This window comes from Salmo salar, chromosome ssa23 (genome assembly GCF_905237065.1).
Source record: "Salmo salar chromosome ssa23, Ssal_v3.1, whole genome shotgun sequence".
NCBI lineage: Eukaryota > Metazoa > Chordata > Actinopteri > Salmoniformes > Salmonidae > Salmo > Salmo salar.
The window spans coordinates 9,758,869-9,783,373 of NC_059464.1; the positions used below are offsets into that span (position 1 = coordinate 9,758,869).

Sequence of the window (24,505 nt, forward strand, 5' to 3'; positions counted from 1 at the left end):
CACTGCTCATTCAGTCAAGCGATACCGTGTAGCCCACTGACACTATTTTATGTTATTAACCCTAGAATGGTGCAGCGTTACAGTAAACTGAATGGCATCACATCCATTGTAAGGTAGCAGCAGCAGCTGTGTGTGTGTGTGGTCTTGTTATTCTATCCTCGTGGGGACCTGAAATCCCTCAAAATCCCCACAAGGATAATAAAACAAGGAAAACATTTCCCACATCCCCACGAGGAAAAGGTTATTTTACATTTAGGGGTTGGATTAGGGCTTTCTGGTTAGCGTGTCCGTCCTGAGATTGGAAGGTGGTGAGTTTGATCCCTGTCCAAATCATACAAAAGACTGTAAAAATGGGACCTGATGCATCTCTGCTTGGCACTCAGCATTAAGGAGATAGATTGGGGTAAGGCCCTGCGATAGACTAGCGCCCTGTCCAGTGGGTGTACTTGTATATCAAGCTGCTTCACACTACAGAAACAGGAGATCGTCTCCTGCCCTATGAGCTGTTCCGGCTCGCACAAACCAAGGCTTGTGCAAGACTACTTACTTACTTTTTAAGGTTAGAATTAGGGTTAGTGGTTAAGGTAAAGTTTAGGTTTTAGGGAAAATAGGATTTTGAATGTAAATACATTTGAGGTCCCCATGAGGATAGAAGAACAAATGTGTGTGCATGTGCGAGGGTGTGTGTGCATGTGCAAGCGTGTGTGTGTGTGTGTGTGTGTGTGTGCGTGCGTGCGTGCGTGCATGTGTGCGTGCGTGTGTAAGAGTATTGCCATTGGAGACGGAACCATTCTTTATATTTTATGGGAGGTAATTAGGAAATTATTAAAAACATTCATAACATTACACCCATGAGGCCACTCGTGATTTGACTGCAGGAAAGGGCTACAATACACACAAAGGGGTTTGAGAAAATAATTATAAATGTCATAAAAGACTACACAAAATGCATTCGGGCAGGTAGGGTTTTCCTGGCATCCGCCAAACCCAGATTCATCCGTCAGACTGCCAGATGGTGAAGCGTGATTCATCACTCCAGAGAACACGTTTCCACTGCTCCAGAGTCCAATGGCGGCGAGCTTTACACCACTCCAGCCGACGCTTGGCATTGCACATGGTGATCTTAGCCTTGTGTGCGGCTGCTCTGCCATGGAAACCCATTTCATGAAGCTCCCAACTAAAAATTATTGTGCTGACGTTGCTTCCAGAGGCAGTTTGGAACTCAGTAGTAGTGAGTGATGCAACCGAGGACAGATGCTTCAGCACTCGGCGGTCACATTCTGTAAGCTTGTGTGCCACGTCGCAGCTGAGCCATTGTTGTACCTAGTGGTTTCCACTTCACAATAACAGCACTTACAGTTGACCGGAGCACATCTAGCAGGACAGAAAGTTGACAAACTGCCTTGTTGGAAAGGTGGCATCCTATGATGGTGCCACATTGAAAGTCTCTGAGCTCTTCAGGATGACTGCCAATGTTTGTCTATGGAGATTGCATGGTTGTGTGCTCGATTTTATACACCTGTCAACAACGGGTGTGACTGAAATAGCCAAATCCACTCATTTGAAATGGTGTCCACATACTTTTGTATATATAGTGTATCTTGCCTCTTTACCAGGCACTCGGTGCCTCAATGCAAACACACTCTGACTCTAAAAGCATTTCCATATTTAATTTACAACACATGGAATGGTTAACAAAATCAATTCCTTCTAACTGTTACGGTAATATCGTCAAAATTCCATCCAGTTGTGTGTTACATGAAACATTGATTGTCCTTGGTAAGGAAAACACAGTCACAATCCTGTTTGTATCTGACCATGTTAATCAATAATCTACATATTTCATTCATGACCCATAGCTTTATCTTTTCAAAAGATGAGAAAAAGCTTTTTCTGTTGAAAATGTAAAATGTAAATGGCAATTCTGCACCTCCATCTCTTTCCCATCTGATCATGTTTCTGATTGTCAATATTTCCACATATGATCAACAACATTTCTTATTTACAGTATCGTATTGTAGTCCAAAAAGGAGGCTACTGTCAAATGGAAACTGACCATCCTCCTAGTGAGGTGGGAGGAAATAGAGAGCCAGGTCCTTTAAGATGGGACAGGGAGGGGAGGTTCTGTTTGCCAGTAGTGGAGGGACTTCCCATCTCCCATATCTGATGTGTTACAACTGAGTTAGTTTGCCGGAAATCATAAGCAGATATTTCCCAAGAATGTTGTAGTCGCTGACACAATAAAAAGTGCCACATCTATCTATCTGTAATCGGCCTATATGTATTACAAACTTACTAGTTAAAACCTAACTTTTAAAATACTGTATGCCGGTATGTAAGCCACTAAGTATGTGAAAATGTGAGCATCTATTTCGATTATTTTGACAACATATACAGTATTATTGATAGTACAATTCATATGTAACATAGTTACAAAAGTGTCTATCACTTAAGTGCTTATTAAGAAGGCTACTCATTATGAGACTTTGTAGTGTGGAATAACAATGATTTTATAGCTTTCATCTGGAACATCCAGACTCACAGATATCCTTAGGGTCTCCAGTAAACTGAAAGAAAGGCAAGGGAAGGGAATGGAATGTCCTTACAGTGTAGTAAATGAAAAGCAAAAACCATTGGTCACCATCAACTAACCACTACTTTCTCGGCTATAAGAGAAGAGAAAGTTGATATTTAATACGAGAAGAGAAAGCTGATATTTAGTATAAAAATAGGGATGTTAAACAGAATTCAATAGCAGGAATAAGAAGTCGACTTTTATTTACATTTATCTGTCAGCGTTTTATTAATTACCAGAATTGATGTTCCACTGATTGACATATCTTCCACAGTCAAATTGTGTGATTAGGGTTCAAAAACCTTTCCCACCCTCGAAACCACTTACAATTTCGATCAGTCGAGTTAAACCAAATCGTGAGGGAGGGGACAGAGACATTGAAAAGGAGGGGGGTAGAGAGGGGAGAATGAGAGAAGGGGAATATGGGGGCAGAGAGAGGGGGAGAGAAAACGATGTTGCGTGATCTTTTGGGTATCTGTCTGAGGGGATTTCCGCATTGACTTCCTGTATGTCTAACATGCTAAAGACGTGTCAAACAGGAGTCTTATGTTAATACCTCGACTCTTATGTTATTTCTATTCTTCAATCGTACTAAAAATGTATTAATAACTTTTACACTTATGTTTGTATTTATTTATTATGTAGAAATCAGTGGGGTAAAGTACTTAACAAAATATACTTTAAAGTACTACTTAAGCAGTATTTCTGTGTACTACCACTATACTTTACTATTTATATTTTTGACAAATTTGACTTTTTATCTACTACATTCCTAAAGAAAATAATGTACTTTTTACTCAATTTATTTTCCCTGACACCCAAAAGCACCCTTACATTTTGAGTGCTTAGCAGGGTAGGAATATGGTCCAATTCAGACACTAATCAAGACAACATCCCGTGTCATCCCTACGGCCTCTGATCTGACGGACTCACTACACACAAATGCTTAGTTTGTTAATTATGTCTGAGTTCTGGAGTGTGCCCCTGGCTATCGGTTAAAAAAAAAATCATGCTGTCTGGTTTGCTTAATATAAGGAATTTGAAATGATTTATACTTTTACTTTTGACACTTAAGCATATTTAAAACCAAATACTTTTAGACTTTTAGTCAAGCTGTATGTTACTCGGTAACGTTCAGTTTTACTTCAGTCATTTTCTATTAAAGTATCTTTACTTTTACTCAAGTATGAAAATTTGGTACTTTTCCACCACTGACAGAAATCTAATCCGAGGTGTGTGGCCACACATCATGACTATTAGAAATAACATGTATACATACCAGTTTCTTTCCGATTTATTTGCATTTTCTTAAAAACATGAATGATTCAAATGCTACAAACACGTTTGTTCACCTTCAACTTATTACGTAATACATCATTCTTTCTACATAAAATAACAATTCTATTCAAATAAAATGGGAAAAACACAGGCTACACTCACAGGGCAATGTGAATCATTATAAAGTATTACAATTGAAAATCAGACACAACATTGTAATGTGAGACAATTTTGGTTGCATATGATCCTAAATATTTTTGCTGTGCAACCTTAATTACAAAAAAAAACTGTTGCCTTGTAAAAAAAATCACCCAGCTAATAATTGTTGTTATAATTATCCTTCGCTGTAATGCTGTTTCGGAGTGGACCAGAGAAAAAGACGAGCTTAGATTCGGTAACGTTATGGTCAGGCGCGTAACTTTGCCCGGGGAACAGGTGAGTCAAGAATCCTCATGTTATGATTGGAACACCCCCGCCGCCAATTACTATTTTGGTTTGGCCCGGACTTTAGAGGCTGTGGTTTGTGACTGTAAAACAAGTTGAGCAAGGCTTGTAGTGGCCTGGCTTTAGAGGCGGTGGTTTGTGACGGTAAAACAAGTTGAGCAAGGCTTGTAGTAGGGAGAACGGGGATACGCACAATAACAAACCCTCAAATCTGTGAGCTAACTTGGAACAAATAATATAGTACATTCAAATATAAGCACGAATAAGAATATGGAAAACAATATTTTTTCAAACCTTAAATATCTAGTAGTCTAGAGAATTAGAGAAGGAGCTGTTTTTATTAAAGGCAGTAGGTTTCAACCAAGCCTCTTTCTCTCCCCAATCAGAATATTCCAGACTCTGGCCAACAGCAGTAACCTATCATTTACATTATTTAGCAGACACTCTTTGCCAAGAGCAACTAGGTTTAAGTGCCTTTTTCAAGGAGACATCTACAGATTTTTCACCTAGTCAGCTCAAGGATTTGAACAAATGACCTTTCAGTTACTGGCCCAACAGCCTTAACCGCTGCGCTACCTGCCGCCGGCTAAGCTATCCTCCTTATTTATGCCAATTTGAAGGCCAGAATTGTGGGGGGAAAGCACTAATCATGTTTATGCATCCTAATAATCACCCTTAGAATACTCCCAGAACCAACTTTATTTTTTATTTCAATTTGAGAATTTACAAAACAAATTGACCCATCCTAATCTTTATTGGCAGGGGTGCATGTGATATTGCACCGCAGTATGCTGGTTTGAAAAGTGCTTTTACACAGTGTAGAAACCTATTATTCTACAAATAACTTTGTAATTTCAATAACAGGTATTTGTATAACCATTTATAGCTTTTTATAATAAACTGTCTTTACACGGTTACATATTCGTTTCTAGAGCACAGCATGTGCTTCAGTAGCTAGAATTCAAGTAGGCCCAATATAGGCTATATCTCAATCAAGTTGAAAAATCGTATTTTCTGGTGCTCCTAAGTTTTATGTTGTTCTCCTAACTTCTTAAAGTTGGGAGCACAAGTGCTATCAATGACAAACCTCACAGCAGTACCATCTCCCTCCATCCATCCATCCATCCATCATCACAAAGTGGGTCGGGTGTGTCAAGGTGGCAGCCATCCTTCAGTTATCACAGTACTGTACCTTTAAGATGGACAGCATCAGCACAGTGATAACTGAACCAGGGCAGCCTGGATGTCATGTTAAGGAGCCAAGAGACAGCAGCCCAGTCAGTCTGAGTTCCAGCACAGCACAACACAACATCAGCCACGGTGGTCCAAGGGGTCAGATGCCATCCGTCTTCATGATGCCAGACTCACACATGATACGACGCACGCACACAGACACACACACACACACACACACAGGACTTGGAGCCCAGAGCAAGAATAATATCTTGTCAGTCACACTGTTCTTTTGCAGATGGAATCGTGCCAAAAGAGGGACGTAGAATGACATGACACTGTATAGGGTCGGGAAGGTGGGGGTGTTTTTGGACATTGCAGAAAGTGCATTTACGTCATGCATAGGCCATCGGAGTAACAAAATGACTATGATGGTTGAGAATACATAAAATCCAAATATCATGTCTGTATTTATGTATTTCATGGTATCACATTACAAGAATGAGAACACAATTGCATGCAGAAGTAATGTAAATACGTTTCTCTAATAGGTAACCAAAACCTGCAAAGCTTTGTAATTATTCACAGGATATAATCATGAAATGTGTATGTGCTATGAATTCCACACAGGCTTTACAGAATTCTAGAAATGTATTTTACTACCATTAGTAAGATGTTTCTTTCTCACCTCATATGAATGTAATACCTACCAATACATGTGTAACTACTGTAGCATATCAGCTTTTTCTAAACCTCTTTGAAAGATCATTTTCTATACAACAGATACATGTAGCCTAAAGGAATAAAACCTTGGTCGAAGTCACCACTGTTGACTTACTAGTGTTTGAACTGCATAATTTATGGACACCAAATAGCTGACGTCGGACTTGTTATGGTTCTTGGGCCTCCGCCCTCAGTGCAAGAAGGCTCTCCAGCAGTCCAGTCGCGTAGCCCGCCTGAGGAGGCTCCTCCCTATCTCCTTCTCCCTCCGCTTCATGTAAACAACTCGATTTGCTGGTTCTGTTTGATATCACAGAATTGCAGGAGCACTTGCCAACACTTATTTGAAAAATAACCTGCTGCGCAAGGTTGAGACAACAGTTAAATCGAGCAAAACATAACATTGGGTGCGTAACTGTAAAAATGTAAATAGCATATAAAACTCCCAATAGACTGTACTTAGTATATTATTATAATAGCGTATCGGACTCTTCAATAATCGTGAAGCGTAGACCAGGTAGCCTATACATTAAATACACGTTTAAAACGCAAAATAAAAATATTTAAAACAATCATCACATTTCAATTGTTCCAGATATTCAACTCCACGTTGTCGGGAAAGCTTGTTGCTGTTTTCTATAAATACAACAGGAGTAAGGCTATTTAAAAACCTTTGTAAATTGACCGTCTTATAATTTAAAAAATGTTAACATATATACTTTGCCATAATAACTCTGATATTCAACAACAAGACCATGTCAAAGAGCAACGCTATTGGCGTTGATTGTGTTTTACTATTGTGCAGACAAACGCTAACGCCCAGCCTGCACACACCCCTCTCTAGGTAAAAACAAATACTATGTAGTCCAATCATCGAAATTAACATGAGCAATTCTTATTAATATTTACTTGCAGTTCAATATCTGACGGATATTAGTCTTACTTACGTGCATTTGGCGCATTTCATTCCCGTGTTTACGTGAATAGTTTTAATGACGCAGCAAGACCCACATCGAACAACGTGATTGTCGCCATTTTTTGTTGTTATTGAAATCTCTCAGCCATGTGACAAAATAATAAAACAATGTTTCCGGGTCTCGCCGCACAACAAGCTGAGTAAATTGATAATCTTCCAATTTAGTTTTTTTCGTGTGATGGATTAGGCAGGTTCCATTGACTGAAGACACCAATAGGTTGTACATGCGCAGCATTTGACAGCTTTTGGACACTGACGCCGCGGTATGGTTCGCAACAAGTACATTCCTTGATTCCTTGGTCCGCAAATGTTGCGGAATGGCACTGTCTCAGTGCGTAATGATAATGATGTGTGATGGCCAATGTTTCAGAGGGAACCGCGAAAATCGGGAATTACCGTTTACGCTCTGCATTGACTGCTGCTGTCAACAAGTGCGTTTATTTTGTAGTTTGCAGTGTTTTGTCAATAGGTCTCTTACACATGAGTGGGTTCATGAATTCGGATTTATCCTATTACCATTCATTACGTCATTATTAACTTCCTACCCCATCTGGAAACGTGCCAATCAACAGTGGTGTAAAGTACTTAAGTAAAAATACTTTAACGTACTACTTTAAGTAGTTTTTGGGGGTATTTGTACTTTACTTTGCTATTTATATTTTTGACAACTTTTACTTCACTACATTCCTAAAGAAAATAATGTACTTTTTACTCCATACATTTTCCCTGACACCCAAAAGTACTCCTTACATTTTCAATACTTAGCAGGACAGGAAAATTAGCCAATTCACACACTTATCAAGAGAACATCCCTGGTCATCCCTACTTCCTATTTTCTGGCAGACTCACTAAACATAAATGCTTTCTTTGTAAATTATATCAGAGTGTTGGAGTGTGCCTCTGGCTAACCATTTTTTTTTTTAAAACATGCAAATTGTGCCATCTGGTTTGCTTAATATAAGGAATTTTTACTTTTACCATTCGATACTTAAGAATATTTTAGCAATTACATTTACTTTTGACACTTAAGTATATTTGAAACCAAGTACTTTTAGACTTGTACTCAGTATTTTACTGGGTGACTTTCACTTCTACTTGAGTCATTTTCTATTAAGGTATCTTTACTTTTACTCAAGTATGAGAATTGGGTAGTTTTTACACCACTGCCAATAAATAGAACCCCAAAATAGATCTGAATAGCTTTAATTTGTAATTAATAATACAAACTCAATCAATGCAAGAAGTTGCAGATTGAGGATAGAAAATTAAGATGCAAACTTTTATACTGTGAAGTGAGTCAACTATGGAAATGCAATGAGCCATTACTAGCCTAATAGTGTGGAATAGTGTAGAGGTGGGTCACACAAACTATGCATGGTTGATGACCTTCCATTCTAACTTTAGATCTATAGACTTGTGATAGCAGTATAAACTGATGCCTATGGGATTCAGCTCTGTGGGCTAACATGATCTGGAGTCGTGCAGACGACCCAGGTTCTATTCTATTCTAGAATAAGTATATTCTAGACTTCAGAGAGGTTGGGTTAAATGTGGAAGACACATTTCGGTTGAATGCATTCAGTTATGCAACTGACTACGTATCTCCTTAAACTTTCATGTTTCAGCCACTTACATATGATATGGTTGCGATTGTAAATGATTCGTCTTACTCACAATAGAAAACTACAGGTACCAGATTCCCAAGTGTTACCCAGTTCCTGCGCACAAGTCATCCGCATTTTTTCTTCTTGATGTGTCGGGGAGGTGCTGAGAAATAGGGCGTTGTGGCAGCTCCTCCATTCATTCGCAGAGAAAAACCCTTTCTTAAAGACGCAGACAAGCTACTGTCCCTTGGGAACAGAAAAAAAAACATTTTCTGACTTGGTCTGAGTGAACTACGTGCTATATTACGCATACGTTTTGCAGGACACACAGGCATAAATCGAAGGTGAGGAGTGATTGTGGGCATCGGTGAGGTAGGCCTACATCGCTTGACTGTTTCCCCGTTATGTTTGTTTTTTTCGCCATAGTTTAAATCCTCCATCTGTACAATCAGAAATCTGGAAAGTTCGATTTCTCTAGCTGATTGGATGAATGAGGCTCTTTAACACTTCCGTTTTTTTCTGTAGCCTTTTTAAGTCGTAACCAATTCGGGAAAATTGGCAATTAAGTTAGATTCAGTGTAATACACTGTTGATATACTGTCCCTGTTAACTCAAAACGAGCAGAAAGTATCTGTTCGCGGACTTTGATAATAAGGTGCAATGCATACCATGGGCAACATTGAAAGATGCTTAGGCCTATGAATGTTTCATTGAATGCAGCAGGCATAGGCTATAGCAACCCTGGACTTATTTATTTTGTCTCCTCCAGACACAGATACAGTCCGTGGTGTTGCAGGCTATAGTGGAGGATGGCCAAACTGTTCCGAGCGGTGATCATGGGTCCACCAGGCTCGGGAAAGGGGACCATATCCGAGAGAATTGCTCAAAGATTTGGCCTGACACGTCTGTCCAGTGGCGACTTTATTCGGGAGAATATAGCTGCGAATACAGGTAGGCCTATTCTTGATAAATAATTAGGCATTTCTCTATTTATTGTTTACCATTTATTTATCTGTTTTTTTAATTTCATATTTTTTATATATATATATTATTTGCTATTGTTTTTTTGCCAGATATTTGTCATCCTCAGCGGGGTTGGTAGAAACTGTCAGATTTTCAGGGATACAGTGTCCTCAACCTATCTTAAAATATTAATAATAATAACAATTATTGTTAGTATTATTTCAACCTAGCTTCCTTTTCCCCTGAAAACTGGGATGGGGGACCCACTCAAGCGTTTATTTTACCCCTGCTATGTTTTAGGTTACATATTTGTTCATGTTAGCCTATAGTAGCCTAACTAGCCTTCACCTCCAGCAGCCTAAGCCATAAATTGCAACAATATTGTAACACCAGCAGAGGCCTAAATTCAGGTGAGGTGAAGAGAGTCTCTTGCAAGTTGGCACTGGGCTGGACGCATTTCTCACGCCAGAAGACTCCTATCATCCAAGACACAAAAACATTAGTTAAAGTTAGAGGCTATGGCAAATCTACTATCTGATAAGAAACTAAAATGATCCACTATCCATATTAAAAGGAATCCCAGTTATGAAACTTTCTTTGTTAATAGTCTCTGAAACTTCACAGGCCATAGCAAACTTATGTTTTGAATTTCTCTGAGATGACTTATTTGAACCCATTGACTTCTTCTGGAGCCTATTTTAATCAGAACGTGTGCCAATCTTTTTAGCCAACAAATGAAATGTGATGCAGGGAGGGCAGTAAACCCAAAACATGTGTGGGGCTGTAATTACAGTTACAGTGCCGTTTCAAGGCCATGCCTTACTAAACCCAGTTTTCCAGAATTACTATACTGGAGTTATTTACATTAATGAAGACATTCTCTTACATTCAAACTTTGTAAACCCGACTACCTTAGGTAAATCTGAATGGACACAATGAATCTTATGGTATGGTTTTATGTTTTTTGATTCTAGCCCCTGTAACGACATTGTCATGATCCAGTTTGGTCAGTAGGTCATTCAATGACATGAGTCATTTATTGATGATTTTAGTTTAGAGGTGTCTGGAGATCTTTCTGAGATATGCTACGGGACTCACTGCTGTAAAGAAAGCAATAAAAAGGGGGGGGAAGAAAACAGGGTGAATGAGTAATCATTTAGGTGTTAAAGCTACAGAGGGCATTCCTGTCTGGGTTTGCTCTGCCCCCCTTACCTCTAGCCAAAAGTACACCTCTTTTACTAGAAATCTTTCAAAACTTCCTAGTACTTTATACTTATCGGGAATTGATGACTCCTCATTCTCTTCCTCCTCTTCATTATTTCTCTCCCTCCCTCCCTCCCTCCCTCCCTCCCTCCCTCCCTCCCTCCCTCCCTCCCTCCCTCCCTCCCTCCCTCCCTGACACAGACGCTGGTGTTCTGGCTAAGACCTACATAGAGAGGGGTCTGCTGGTGCCGGACCATGTGATGACCCGGCTCCTACTTCCCAGGCTGGAGGAGATGACCCGCCACAGCTGGCTGATGGATGGTAAGACCACACACACACACACACACACCTTGAAATGCACACGCACTTCCAAAGATCTTTTTGCAGCTGCGTAGAGAAAGCAAGAACATAGAGAGGGCTAATGAATTGGCAAACAACCAAAAACATATGAGCACAGTAAGGTATCATGAAACATTGACTGTACAGGTTTGTGTCTGACCCAGAAACAAGCTGAAACAGGCCAGTCAGGCAGCACGCCAAGGTTTGTAAACAGTAGTGCAGGTTTACACCCTCTGAAAGCAGCTATTAACTAGTCTCACAGCCAGGCCAGAAGAACCAACAGTAAATACTGTATTTACAGTATGTCTACCAGTCCATATCAGTGTAGGTTAAAGGGAAACAGATACGGATGTTGTGTTTGGATTGTTTACATAACGATATGACCTTTATGATGTCACACAAAATACTGTACATAAATATTTTCCATGAAGTTGTTGTGCAGGAGCAATGTGAGATTCGCATTGCACGCACGCACACACACACACACACACACACACACACACACACACACACACACACACACACACACCCCATAGTCTCCGTGCTTCATCTCCCAACTCTCCCCAGGGTTTCCCCGTACCCTGGCCCAGGCCGAGGCCCTGAACAGTACCTGTGACCTGGACCTGGTCATCAGCCTCAACATTCCCTATGAGACCCTGAAGGAGAGGCTGAGTGACCGCTGGATCCACCCAGCCAGCGGCAGGGTCTACAACATGGGCTTCAACCCTCCACACGTTCAAGTCAGAAAACATTGTTTTTCTCCCTTTTTTGTCACCATTATTATCGCCATTACACATGTTTAGTCTACCGGTTAGTCTGTCTGTTCCCACAGAACCAAGCATTAAGCCAGAGTTTCCCAAACTCGGTCCTTGGGTGGGCCCCCCCTGGTTGGGCGGGCCCCCCTGGTTGCACTACACAGCTGATTAAAATCATAAACTTAGGACTGAGTTTGGGAAAGCCTGCACTCAGCAATGGTTGCTATGGTTGCTTCAGAAGGCTGTGAAAATACGGTAACATATTATTATATTCCTAACTCTTGTGTTTGTGAATTATCAGTAATATCTTGGAATAGTGTATTGAATGTGTGGGGTTCAAGACAACTCTCTGTGAGCTGTGTACAGTTTTCATGGGTTTATGTCATTGATATAATAATAATTCAGTTGTCATGGTTCTGTTGTCCCCCCAGGGCAGGGATGACATCAGCGGGGAGCCTTTGATCCAGCAAGATGATGACAAACCAGAGGCTCTAGTGGCCAGACTGAGACACTACAAGGACGTGGCCAAGCCCATCATAGACCTGTATAAGTACGTCCACCCTTCACTTCACATTTTTAAAAGCATTGTGTAAATTGCTTGCCCTGACTATCCTGTATACAGTACTCAGAAATACTGAGTGACAATGTAGTTACAATATAATTATGATGTTCTTACAATATAATGTAATTACGCTACATGGTATTTATGCAACTTTACATGTAAAGTGTGTCCTCCCCAGGTCAAAGGGCATCCTGCACACGTTCTCAGGCACAGAGACAGACAGGATCTGGCCTTACATCAACTCTCTCCTCAGCACCAAGATCCCCAGCACATCACAGACAGACACACAATGCATCCCAATGCCCTGAGGAGAGAGGAGGGGACACATCAGACGCAAAGGCCATGCACCAGGGGATACTAATGTTAGTTAGTGAAGACGTTGGTTGAGTACATGGCTGCAAGACAAGACTATTGCTAGATGTTAGGAGCCATTAGCTTGGCAGTTATATCAGTCCCAAGACATGTTTGAAAATACAATCTTATGCACTACATAAATCAGTGGTGCATAGCTTCGGTCCTCAAGGGCTGCAGTGTATGAAGGTTTTCGTCCTTACCTTTTAACCAGAGACTGATTTCCATTTTCCAGATAGTAAGTTTAAAGTCCCATGGATGAAACGGAAATCAGCAGGACTGCAGAACATGAGGGCCTGAGTTGTGCAACTCTAAATGTGCCTTCCAAAGACTGTAAAACGAGCTTGATACTCCTATAGCACCTAAGGGTACAGAACTGTTGATTTCTGTATATCTGATTTATCTTTCATTTTGACTGAAATGACTATTGTGGACATTGTCTTATAAACAGCACACTCTATAATTTGGCTTAATTTTAGAGTTCCATCAGATGAAGAGTTTCATCTTTATCAAAAGATTTTTTTGCTTTTGTTTAATTTGAAACCGTTTTGTTGATTTTAGTTAGACCAAATATAACCTTCTCCCTAGTCTATTGAAGTTTAGTCCGCAAGACTAGACCAAATATAAAACAATTATAATGAATGGGTATATAATTGTATTAAAAAGGACCAAAGAATCGAATGTGGCCAAAGATAAAATGGTAGAATTATATTCAAAGGAGCCAGAATTATATTCAAAGAGCCAGAGGCCTTAACATTTCTAATGACTTGTTGAAAGGTTTATGAGTGTTTTAACCAATTAAAAGTGTAATGCGTATGAATTGCTGTATCAGAAAAGGGATGAGTGTGGTTAGTGGTTGGACAGTGTTTGTGGGAGGACGTGTCTTGTGTCTGTCTCCCTTTTAGATTTCAATAACACAATATGTAAATAGTCACTGGTGTAAGCTATAATTAGCCCAGTATAAATATGGCAAGCCCATTGTGGTTAGGAAAGCTTTTCATACGCTGTGTATTAACTCACCCCTCTGTTGTGCAACACTGAATGTTTTCTGTCCAAAAGTCATTTGGCTGTCCAAAATCTGCCATATTCTAAGGAAAATACAATTATTTTCTCAGAATTTCCTTTCAGTTGTTTTACTCTCAAGGTCAAACAGTAGTTCCAGGCAACATGCCTACTATGAATACAAACTAAATGTCTACCATTCAAAGCGAAAGTACTGTAAGTTTCAGCTGCATTCCCTGAATATTATTTTTGTTCATAACATGCGTTCTTTATAGGAGACTGATAGGTTTCTACTATGAGTATCGTGTGGGAATGCCACTGCAGACATATTTGATAGGCTATCATAGAAATCTATAGGCATACTGCAGTGATGCAGCATCTGTATCTACAGTGCATTCGGAAAGTATACAGACCCCTTAACTTTTTACCTATTTTGTTACGTTACAGCCTTCTTTTAAAATTGATTAAATTGTTTTTCCCACCCCTCATCAATCTACACACAATACCCGATAATGACAAAGCAAAAACAAGTTTTTAGAAATGTTTGCAAATGTATTTTAAGAAAAAAACTGAAATCATATTCACATAAATATTCAGACCCTTTACTTAGTACTTTGTTGGAGCACCTTTAGCAGTGATTACAGCCTCGAGTCTTATTGGGCATGACGCTACAAGCTTGTATTTGGAGAGTTTCTCACATTCTTCTCTGCAGATCCTCTCAAACTCTGTCAGGTTGGACGGGGAGAGTCGCTGCACAGCTCTTTTCTGGTCTCTCCAGAGATGTTCGGTCGGTTTCAAGTCCGGGCTCTGGCTGAGCCACTCAAGGACATTCAGAGACTTGTCCCGAATCCACTCCTGCATTGTCTTGGCTGTGTGCTTAGGGTTGTTGTCCTGTTGGAAGGTGAACCTTCGTCCCAGTCTGAGGTCCTGAGCGCTCTGGAGCAGATTTTCATCAAGGATCTCTCTGCTCCGTTTATCTTTCCTGCGATCCTGACTAATCTACCAGTCCCTGCCACTGAAAAACATCACAGCATGATGCTGCCACCACCATGCTTCACCGTAGTGATGGTGCCAGGTTTCCTCCAGATGTGACACTTTGCATTAGGCCAAAAAGTTCAATCTTGCTTTCATCAAACCAGAGAATTTTGTTTCTCATGGTCTGGGAGTCTTTAGGTGCCTTGGCAAACTCCAAGTGGGCTGTCATGTGCCTTTTACTGAGGAGTGGCTTCTGTCTTGCCACTCTACCATAAAGGTCTGATTGGTGGAGTGCTGCAGAGATGGTTGTCCTTCTGTGGAGAAAGTTCTCCCATCTCCACAGAGGAACTCTGGAACTCTGTCAGAGTGACCATCGGGTTCTTTGTCATCTCCCTGACCAAGACCCTTCTCCCCCAATTGCTCAGTTGGCCCGGGCGGCCAGCTCTAGGAAGAGTCTTGGTGGATACAAACTTCTTTCATTTAAGAATGATGGAGGCCACTGTGTTCTTGGGGACATTCAATGCTGCAGAATGTTTTTGGTACCCTTCCCCAGATCTGTGCCTCGACATAATCCTGTCTCAGAGCTCTACGGACAATTCCATCGACCCCATAGCTTGGTTTTTGCTCTGACACGCACTGTCAGCTGTGGGACGTTATATAGACAGGTGTGTGCTTTTCCAAATCATGTTGAATCAATTGAATTTACCACAGGTGGACTCCAATCAAGTTGTAGAAACATCTCAAGGATGACCAATGGAAACAGGATGCACCTGAGCTCAATTTTGAGTCTCATAGCAAAGGGTCTGAATAATTATGTAAATAAGGTGTTTCTGTTTTAGTTTGCAGAAATGTCTAAAAACCTGTTTTCGATTTGTCATTATGGAGTATTGATGAGGAAAAACATGTATTTAATACATTTTTGAATAAGGCTGTAACGTAACAAAATTTGGAAAAAGTCAAGGGGTCTGAATACTTTCCGAATGCACTGTTGTCCACCATGCATGGCAATGCAGTACATTGTGACAGAACTCATAACATTTATAGCACCCTCTCTCCCCCGCTCTCATCAATACACCCTTTGATCTGACATCAGAGAAGGCAGCAGGGAGAGGTGCTTGTGTCTGCATTTGTACACGTGTTTGTGTGTACACATGCACATGTTTTTATGTGTGCCTGCACGTGTGTGTGTGTGTGTGTGTGTGTGTGTGTCTGTGTGTGTGTGTGTGTGTTACTGTAGTGAAACCTGAGAAGAACTAAGGGAGGTATTTCTGAAGACTCTTTTTTTCTATCCCCCACCAGACTTGGCTCTGTAATGCTGCATTTATAACCAAGTGGGAAGGTGGTAATCACCATATATTTTTTACATTTTAGTCATTTAGCAGACACTCTTATCCAGAGCAACTTAAATGACCAATTAGGGTTGGTTACTGGCCCAGTGCTCTTTCGGTTACTGGCCCAGTGCTCTTAACTGCTAGGCTACCTGCTTCCCTGGTTGTGAAATCGTAAATACGGCCTCCCGAGTGGCGCAGTGGTCTAAGGCACTGCATCGCAGTGCTAGCTGTGCCACTAGAGATTCTGGGTTCGAGTCCAGACTCTGTTGCAGCTGGCCGTGACTGGGAGACCCTTGGCCCTGTGTCGTCCTGGTTAGGGGAGGGTTTGGCCGGCAGGGAAATCCTTGTCCCATCGCGCTCTAGCGACTCCTGTGGTGGGCCGGGTGCAGTGCACGCTGACACGGTCACCAGGTGTACGGTGTTTTCTCCGACACATTGGTGTGGCTGGCTTCCGGGTTAAGTGAGCGTTGTGTCAAGAAGCAGTGCGGCTTGGTTGGGTTGTGTTTCAGGGGGATGCACGGCTCTCGACCTTCGCCTCTCCCGAGTCCGTACGGGAGTTGCAGCGATGAGACAAGACTGTAACTACCAATTGGATACCACGAAATTGGGGAGAAAAAATTTGGCAAAAAAATAAGAAATCTTAAATAGCAGTTGGATGCATTTACATGCTTTGAACTCGTTGAGAATTGCTGATTGGTTAATTGCCAACAAGCTGCATTATCCATAAACTAAAAGTGCAGCTATCATGCTTGTAAACTAACTATAGTGTTCAAAAACCATATTAATAGATTGCTTTTTATAAGTAATGTTTTGTTGTTGCATTTAATGCAGAAAATGCTGTTATCGAGGTAATTTCCTTAATGTCTGACATCGGAGGTCAGACTGTGGGAGACGTCGGAGCTCAGGGATGATAGTTTCACACAAGTAATTACCAGTTGGAGAGGCGTTCAAGTGGTTTTATCCCAGTCGTAAGGATAAATACCAACTTCCCACTTGGTTATGAATGCAGCATTAATCCCCTGTGCCTTAAACTGGGGTGGAACACCTGGAGTGGATTTAAACCAGGGATTAATACTGATTTTGGAGCCTGATCACCTCTGCTCTGTTTACATCTCAGACTCAACCATCAGAGGTTTGTCATTTCCTGTTGTATGGAGGTGGATATAACAGGGATCTCTCTAGATAGGCCTTCAGATAGGAAATATGTCTGGTAAAATCTAATATAGGCAATGATAAAAACCCATGTATATTTTCTGGATACTGGGTTATTACATAATTCACACGTGAGTGAGGAATTTAATTTATTCATCTATCCAGTCCAGTATTCCTTCCCAGGTTTTGTTTTCATAAACAGCAAGTCGTGATCCACTATGTAGGTATCATTCACAAGCACACAACTATGCAGTTTACAACGTATTGATCTGTATAACATCCGGAACACTTGAACGCACATAGATAGGCTACTCCATATCAGTGTGAGATCAGCAAATGGCGGTCGCAGCATTCGTTTCACTGAAGCTCACATGCAATATATAAGGTGATGATATGATGATGTCGTAGTCCTTGTAATTGTAATGTTAGCCAACCCCAGGAGTTTACATCGTACCCGAACACCACTTACAGGTCGAGGTACAGAAGGACGCATCGGTCGTTTGACCTTTGACAGGTGGCGAATGACAAATCGAAAGTCGGCATTTCTCAGAGCTCAGCTGGGGTTTCCGCGCGCATCTCCAGAGCTGAGGACGTCGGCGTTCCAGAGATAATGACAGCGAGCGCTCTGGAAGGTAGGGAGGCCTATGACAAAAAGGGCTGTTTTTTTTTTTTTTTTTTTTACATCATTCGTTTGAAACCATATACGTTTTATATCAAATGCCACTGAAATGCTTCCTCTGGAGGAGCATCGTCTTCATGTGTTACTTCTCGATGATATCTGAATATTAATGATTGATTATCTTCTCTGCCCCAATAATTCTGTTGGCTAGGTCTACAGAAAGATTTTCTGAATATCGTGGTTTGGCCAACAGTAGAAATCAATCTGCGTTTTTACAAGAATATCAGATTATGAATATCCCATAGCATCGTTGATGTTTGGCTTTATTTTCAGTGCAGGTGTTTTGTCAGGCCTAGGTTATCTTTAGGCGAGGAAATGCGTAACGACGGGAAAAAGGCCCGCTGCGCTCAAGCCCTGTAATGACGTTGATTATAACCCGTAGGCTACTGTTAAAGCTGTAAACCTTTCTATACATTTGTTAATTATTATGAAACAAAAAACGTGCACTGATATGAATAATGAATCCGCCGTAGCCTAACGGTTACAAACGTTCCAAGTGCACTGAATGACAAATATGACCAAGGGGATTTTTAGACATGATCTGAGATTATTAATAATTGAACTATTTGGGAAAACTCTCGAACACAATTCTCAAAGGTTCTATTCTGTGAGACATCAAAATGGAAAATTACATGCTTAGTTAAAAAAAAGCTGACTATGACGGGGATGATTCATGTTGCTGAATGCGCGTTTATTGGAGGCGGACAGATTGCAATGGAGGGGCAGGTTGACGACAATCCTTGAAAAAAAACATCAAAATATTCTACTAATTAGCCTATTTGCTATCATTATCAAATTAATTATTAAGCTCAGTTTTAAAGGGAAATGGGTTTTGCTGAGGAAGAATATTAGGGAAATCCCTTGTATGATCCAGTCGCTTATGCGATTTCCAGTTCTGGTTTTTCACACGACGGCAGTTGGTGCTTTCAAGACAACTGGACAAACGAGGTCAAATAATGACGTCAGTGATTTTCAGGTGGGAAAGTCGGAGCTCGAGAAAGATGTCCGTGTTTCTAACTTGGAATTCCGATTTGGATGACCGTTCAAAACTATTTTACCCAGTCGGGGTTCGTTTTTTTCGGAATTCCCCCTTGTCTTAACGCACTGATGATTACATTATATTATCGAAGCTAGATGAATTCAGGACTAGATTTTTCAGTGTAGGTGTAGCTTATTAATATGAGTTATAGACATTAGTAGCCTTAATTATGAGCAACTGACCAGATAAAGTCTAAACTTGATTTAGCTATATGGCATATTTCTCTTATGCATGAATGCACAAAACATCTTAATAGATTGAATAATGATATATAGCATAGGTCTATATAGAAATACTATGGGAGAATCTCAATTGCATACTCCTGAAAACCCATTGGTGGAGAAGGTCAGAGGGTCTGGCCCTCTGGCTTCCTCATCCAATGGGTTTTGAGAAGGAAGTGAGGAGAGGACTCGGAGTATGCAGTTGAAAATCTCTCTATGTCTGCCAGTGGACCCTAACCCTACCCAGCAGATTCCAGTGGTCATTCCATTTTAACCAGTATATGGATAATCATTAATCCACTATCCACCCTTAAAGATGATGGCAAATCCAATGAATCTAGTAGAATAGCTTATTTTTGATCAGTATAGGCCTATTGAAGAGAACGATTGTATGTTTGGACAGTTGGCCGGACTTCCATACTATTGTTGTCTTCAATATGATATGGACATGCCTTAAAAATCATAAAGTAAAGGCACCCAACATGGATGCCACAGAGCAATGTTTGAGGTGGTGTACAGCTGAATAGCTGAAATAAAAATCAGTTTATGAGGCAAAGCTCTTGTAAAATATCCCAATGTCTTTGTTAAACTTGAACTTCTCTTTAACCCACAGTGTCTTATTAACATTCAAGACATATCCAAGTGGTTAAACCCCTCCTATAAAAGTATGAAGGAGTTCAATGTGGAATTTAAAGCCTTAGGAAGTTAATAAAGGCAGTAGTACGCTGGGTTATGTAGTTATTTATTAAAAAATAAATGGCTGTCATTGTTTTTAGCAGGTTTATGATTGTCTCTCCCTGTTTGCTGTTCATATTCACTTATCTGTCCATTAGGAGGAATTATTTGGAAGTGTAGTTGTCAGTACAGTGTGAGATCTGCTTTTAAATCTGGATCCCAAATTCAAAACGGGTTATGAGTACAGTGGGCACTGTCATTATCAAAGTGATCGCTTCTTGTATCACACAGTTGTGTGACCATAACCATAAAATACCATGTCACCAGTGGTAAAAAAACCCAGCTACAATGTCAGGACATTACATAGCTTTTTTTGATGTCCTGGTCCAGTTTTCTAAGTGAAGGTTGTAACCATTTGTATTGGAGACTGAAAGCAGGAGTTGACATCCTGAAGCAATGCATCAGGGGGAAATGTCTGATGTTGGGAGGCTGGCTTTCAGAGGAAACTACATCATTCAATGGAGCGGCACTTTGTGTCCGGTTACGTGGGGAATCATTTATCTTTTTGGAAATTCCCTCCCCTGCTGTGCTTTCAGTCCAGGGCTCCTGTTATAAAGGGTTTCCCAGGCCCGGGTCCCGCTTTAAGCAACCATGCAGCCCCTCAGTTGCCAGGGGACTGGGCCAAGGAAGGAAGCATGTTCCAGAACTCCAAGTAGCTGACGTGGGGCTGCGTCCCAAATGGCACCCTATTCCCTATATAGTGCACTACTTTTGATCACTGCCCATTTTGACCAGAGGCCTATGGCCCTTGTCAAAAGCAGTGCACTGTATAGGGAATAGGGTGTCTAGATCTTTAATGATCAACAGACTGAAGTGCTCCCCCAGTCCCCCGACAAAGCCCAATGCTGTCCTACAGTGCTGACTAAAAGACTTCAGCACTTTAATTCCTTTATAATGTCTGTGGAGCAATACTGTATAGCCTACAACTGGCCCATATCCAGCTTAAACTATAGCCCCTTAGCAATGGAGACTATTGCCTACATAGCTTATAAGAGCCTGAAAAGTTTTCTGTAATAATATTGTTAATTTAAGCCTTAATTATTATTATGAGCATATGAGGATGTTGTGTTAACTATAGGCTGTTAAAATATGTTATTAGAAATAAATTTGGGAATATTTTCGTATAGAATAGAATCAATCCTATGTAGGCTATCCTGTAGGCTAAATCACATCTACAACCTATGCAACATTTATATTTTCTGACAAATATTAGCCTACTGCTTTGTAAAGAAATAACAATGAAACAGGCGATCGTTTAGTCACCTACTGCCGACATGGTGTGGTCAGGATTGGCCTGGAGCAGAAAGCCTGAAAGGACCCATTAATTCAACGGGGACTGGCAGGCATAGCGGTGGATGTGCGGCGTAGTAAATGCGATCCCGATGACAACGTCCTGCTTATGATATCGCGGAGAAAAGAAAACAGGGAGAGGCGGTGCTGGAACTGCTAGCGCTTATCTGGTGGATTATTTCTAAACAGATATCTGAGATTTGTCGTCGGGAATATGTGCATGCAGTAGCTTTTTTTGTTGTTGTAGTATTTATATGTAATTCTCAAATCCACGGCGCAGAGCTGAATGAGATGAGCCTACTGGGTGGCTATAAGAAAAAGACCTGCAGTTACGATGGCTATGAATCTTTACAGTTGGTCGATAGCAGCGGTAACTTCAATAACGGGGGAGGGAGAGGCAGCGGAATCGGCGGCGGCTCGGTAGCAGCAACCCTAGGAGGACCGAAGGCAGGCCCACTGTGCGAGGACGACTGCAGCACCATGGACAGCTCAGGTAAGCAGCTCTCTCGCCATGGGAGGCGGTGTGGCTCACGCGCAGCAGGCAAGAACAAGCTGCGGATAACGCTGCTCTGTTGCATGCGAGGCAGAGCACGCACGCCTGTCGCTGTGTGATACTCCCTGAAATATATTTAATTGAATAAGATTAGTGTAAATAGGTCCAAATAGATTATCCATCTAGCCCATGTTGTCTGATGTTTGTATGTCTTGTTTCCGTGCATTACATCATGTAATCGTGGTTGTCTCATTATCTAGGACTATATCGTTCTGCTTTTATTTTGTGTGAGTCGAGCTGATCTCATCATAGTATATTTCGGGTTGAAACAACATATGTATGCCTGTTTTAGCGTTCACTACTATTCTAACAAAAATGCTTAATGTTGCAGTCTTTTATTAGGCTACATATATTGTAATAAAACTGCAACTATTGTAATTCAACATGCACACTTTAGACCATAAACATTAATCCCTATCAATCACCCTGCTAAGGTGAAGTCCTAAGTGATTACCAATGATAGTAATAGACAGATTGACAATAGCTTACATGGCAAGAAACTGCCCACTAACCCTATAATATAATCAAATTGTTCTTGTTCCTTTTTAATAATTTTATGTTGTGAATTTCCTGCATATACAATTGCCTATGTCAGGGATTTTCAAACTTTTCTTGCCCAGGGACCCCTGCCCAGGAAAACCGGTTACCCAGACCGGACCCCCATCATATGTTAACAAAAAAGTATGGTCTTATCATCAGATGAATGATAATGGCAAGTAGAAGTAATCAACATTTTAAAATGAATAGATTTGGTAGACAGTGTCATTATTTTGACCTCCCCACAGTTCATTCGAAGTGTGAACTAACATAGTCTATTAGCTAGAAAGGTATCTTGGCAGCGAAGAGTACATTTTGCTATTGTAAAGCTAGTTTTCTGCAATTCTACACATTTTTCCATTGAGCTGAGAGAAAATGTTGCCGTTTAGAAGCTAATTTCCAGAAATTCTACACAGTTTGTCATGAGCTGAGAGCAAATGTTAAAGTTTTAATGCTAATGCTGTGTTCCTCTCCTCAAACAAAATCAATGCCCTGAATGCACAGTTTTTGGAATTTCGATTCTTCCTGACTGTAGCTTTTATTTGATTGTTAGTTTTTCAAAGATGCTATTATAAGAAAATATATAGTTCAATATCTTTTCTGCATGCTTTCTATCTGGTTTTGGTCGTTTAAGTTGACACTGAAACAGTTTTTCTATCCAAAAATATCTTGTTTTGGTAATTTAAGTTGACAGTGAAACTGTTTTTCCATCCCACATATTATCACTTAGACGACCTGCCTAAGAATTTTCTATATAGAAAAAACACTGTAATTAGCTCCAGTGACTGTAATTTCCTCCAGATTAAAAGGATAGTTTGAGATTTTGGCAAAGAAGCCATTAACCTACTTCCCCAGAGTCAGATGAACAGGATCATTGCGCTAACGCTAGTTAGCATTGGCTCGGGAAACTAACTCTAACTTCCTTCATATTGCGCACAGAGACATAAAAATGGTATCCATAATGGTATTCTGTTGCAGCTAGCGATATTCATCAAATAATTCATTTTCACACCAAAAAATATTTTTGTGGAGCCCCTGCAGTACGTCGGGCCGTGGACCCCAGTTTGAAAACCCCTGGCCTGTATCATGTGGAGAGTTAAATAGCCACAGTTCATTGTCAGTGAGTGAGTGGTAATGTGGTGAACAGGGCTATCCCCACAGCTCACTGCTCACTGCAGTGCAATGAAAAAAACCTAACCTTAGGGACTGGGTCTATCTGAGCTGAGTGTCAGGTGAGTCTGTCCGGGCTAGACGGCTAGCTGGCTGGCTGGCCTCTGCAGTATGGCTGGTGGTGCTTCTGCTGTATGAGGTGGCTGAGTCTGTATCTCCAGCTTTCTCTGTTTCTATGTGTAGCTCAGTAAACATCAGAGCTCTGCAGACTCCCACGTCCATCTGGCCAGTCTTGTTACATTGGCAGGCAAGCCAGCACACAGGCATACTGAATGACTGACTGACCAACAGACACAGAGGCAGACACAATGACAGACACAGAGACAGGTGGATTGGCAGGTTGCAGCTAGACAGGAGGTGTCTGGTTAGTAGTTAGGGTCTGAGACTGCATTGGAGGTCTTCCCATGTAGAAAAGGTCTATATAAATCACCAATGTGTTTGATAGGGAATGACAAGACCACCGGGCACCATCCGTTCGGCATCAGAAAGTGTCTATTATGTGACAAATTTCATATCAGAAATGCAAACTTCCCCATCTCCCCAAATCCAGGGCAGCTATCTTACAGTAGATCTGTTTTATTGACATTAAGTGAATAATAGATGGCTGGATGGCGTCACTGCAGTCTGCTGTGAATATTCAGTTGTTAAATGAAGGGGAACATTGTGAAATGTGGGTGTGATATGGTAGCTTTCACTCTTTCTACTGACGGAATACTTAGGATCCTTTCTAGAGGAAGAAATGCATAATGGTATGGTGCATATCTGCTGTATCAATCATGCTTTGTGGGTGTGTATCTCCCACATAGGTCAGTATTTAGGCCAAGCTGCACGTCCCTTCCAGACAGATGAATCATACACTCTTTGTCTTATCAGTAGCA

General features: G+C 40.9%; 2 protein-coding genes and 1 long non-coding RNA gene across 6 annotated transcripts in view; 2 read left to right on the forward strand and 1 right to left on the reverse strand.

Moving 5' to 3' along the window:
- Window positions 1-3,854: 3,854 nt before the first annotated feature.
- On the reverse strand, window positions 3,855-7,283 carry LOC123729851 (uncharacterized). Its single transcript, XR_006761521.1, has 2 exons — window positions 7,138-7,283; window positions 3,855-6,549 (listed from the first exon to the last, which is right to left on the reverse strand). It is a non-coding gene; the product is annotated as an uncharacterized lncRNA (long non-coding RNA).
- LOC106584033 (adenylate kinase 4, mitochondrial) lies at window positions 7,224-14,060 on the forward strand. Of its 4 annotated transcripts, none has more exons than XM_014168832.2 (6): window positions 7,224-7,429; window positions 9,540-9,721; window positions 11,138-11,257; window positions 11,843-12,015; window positions 12,462-12,580; window positions 12,771-14,060. In XM_014168832.2, the coding sequence occupies exons 2-6, from the start codon at window positions 9,580-9,582 to the stop codon at window positions 12,898-12,900; spliced, it is 684 nt and encodes a 227-aa protein (XP_014024307.1). In that variant the 5' UTR covers window positions 7,224-7,429; window positions 9,540-9,579; the 3' UTR covers window positions 12,901-14,060. The 4 variants fall into 4 exon arrangements, with proteins under 4 accessions (XP_014024307.1, XP_014024304.1, XP_014024305.1 ...); XM_014168829.2 differs by lacking the exon at window positions 7,224-7,429 and adding an exon at window positions 8,877-9,114; XM_014168830.2 differs by lacking the exon at window positions 7,224-7,429 and adding an exon at window positions 8,914-9,142.
- A 7,327-nt stretch (window positions 14,061-21,387) lies between these two features.
- Window positions 21,388-24,505, forward strand: part of LOC106584035 (putative tyrosine-protein phosphatase auxilin) — a 52,387-nt gene continuing 49,269 nt past the window's right edge. Inside the window, 1 exon segment of the mRNA XM_045706311.1 lies at window positions 21,388-21,860. Coding sequence (XP_045562267.1) covers window positions 21,659-21,860 — 202 coding nt within the window. The 5' untranslated portion in view covers window positions 21,388-21,658.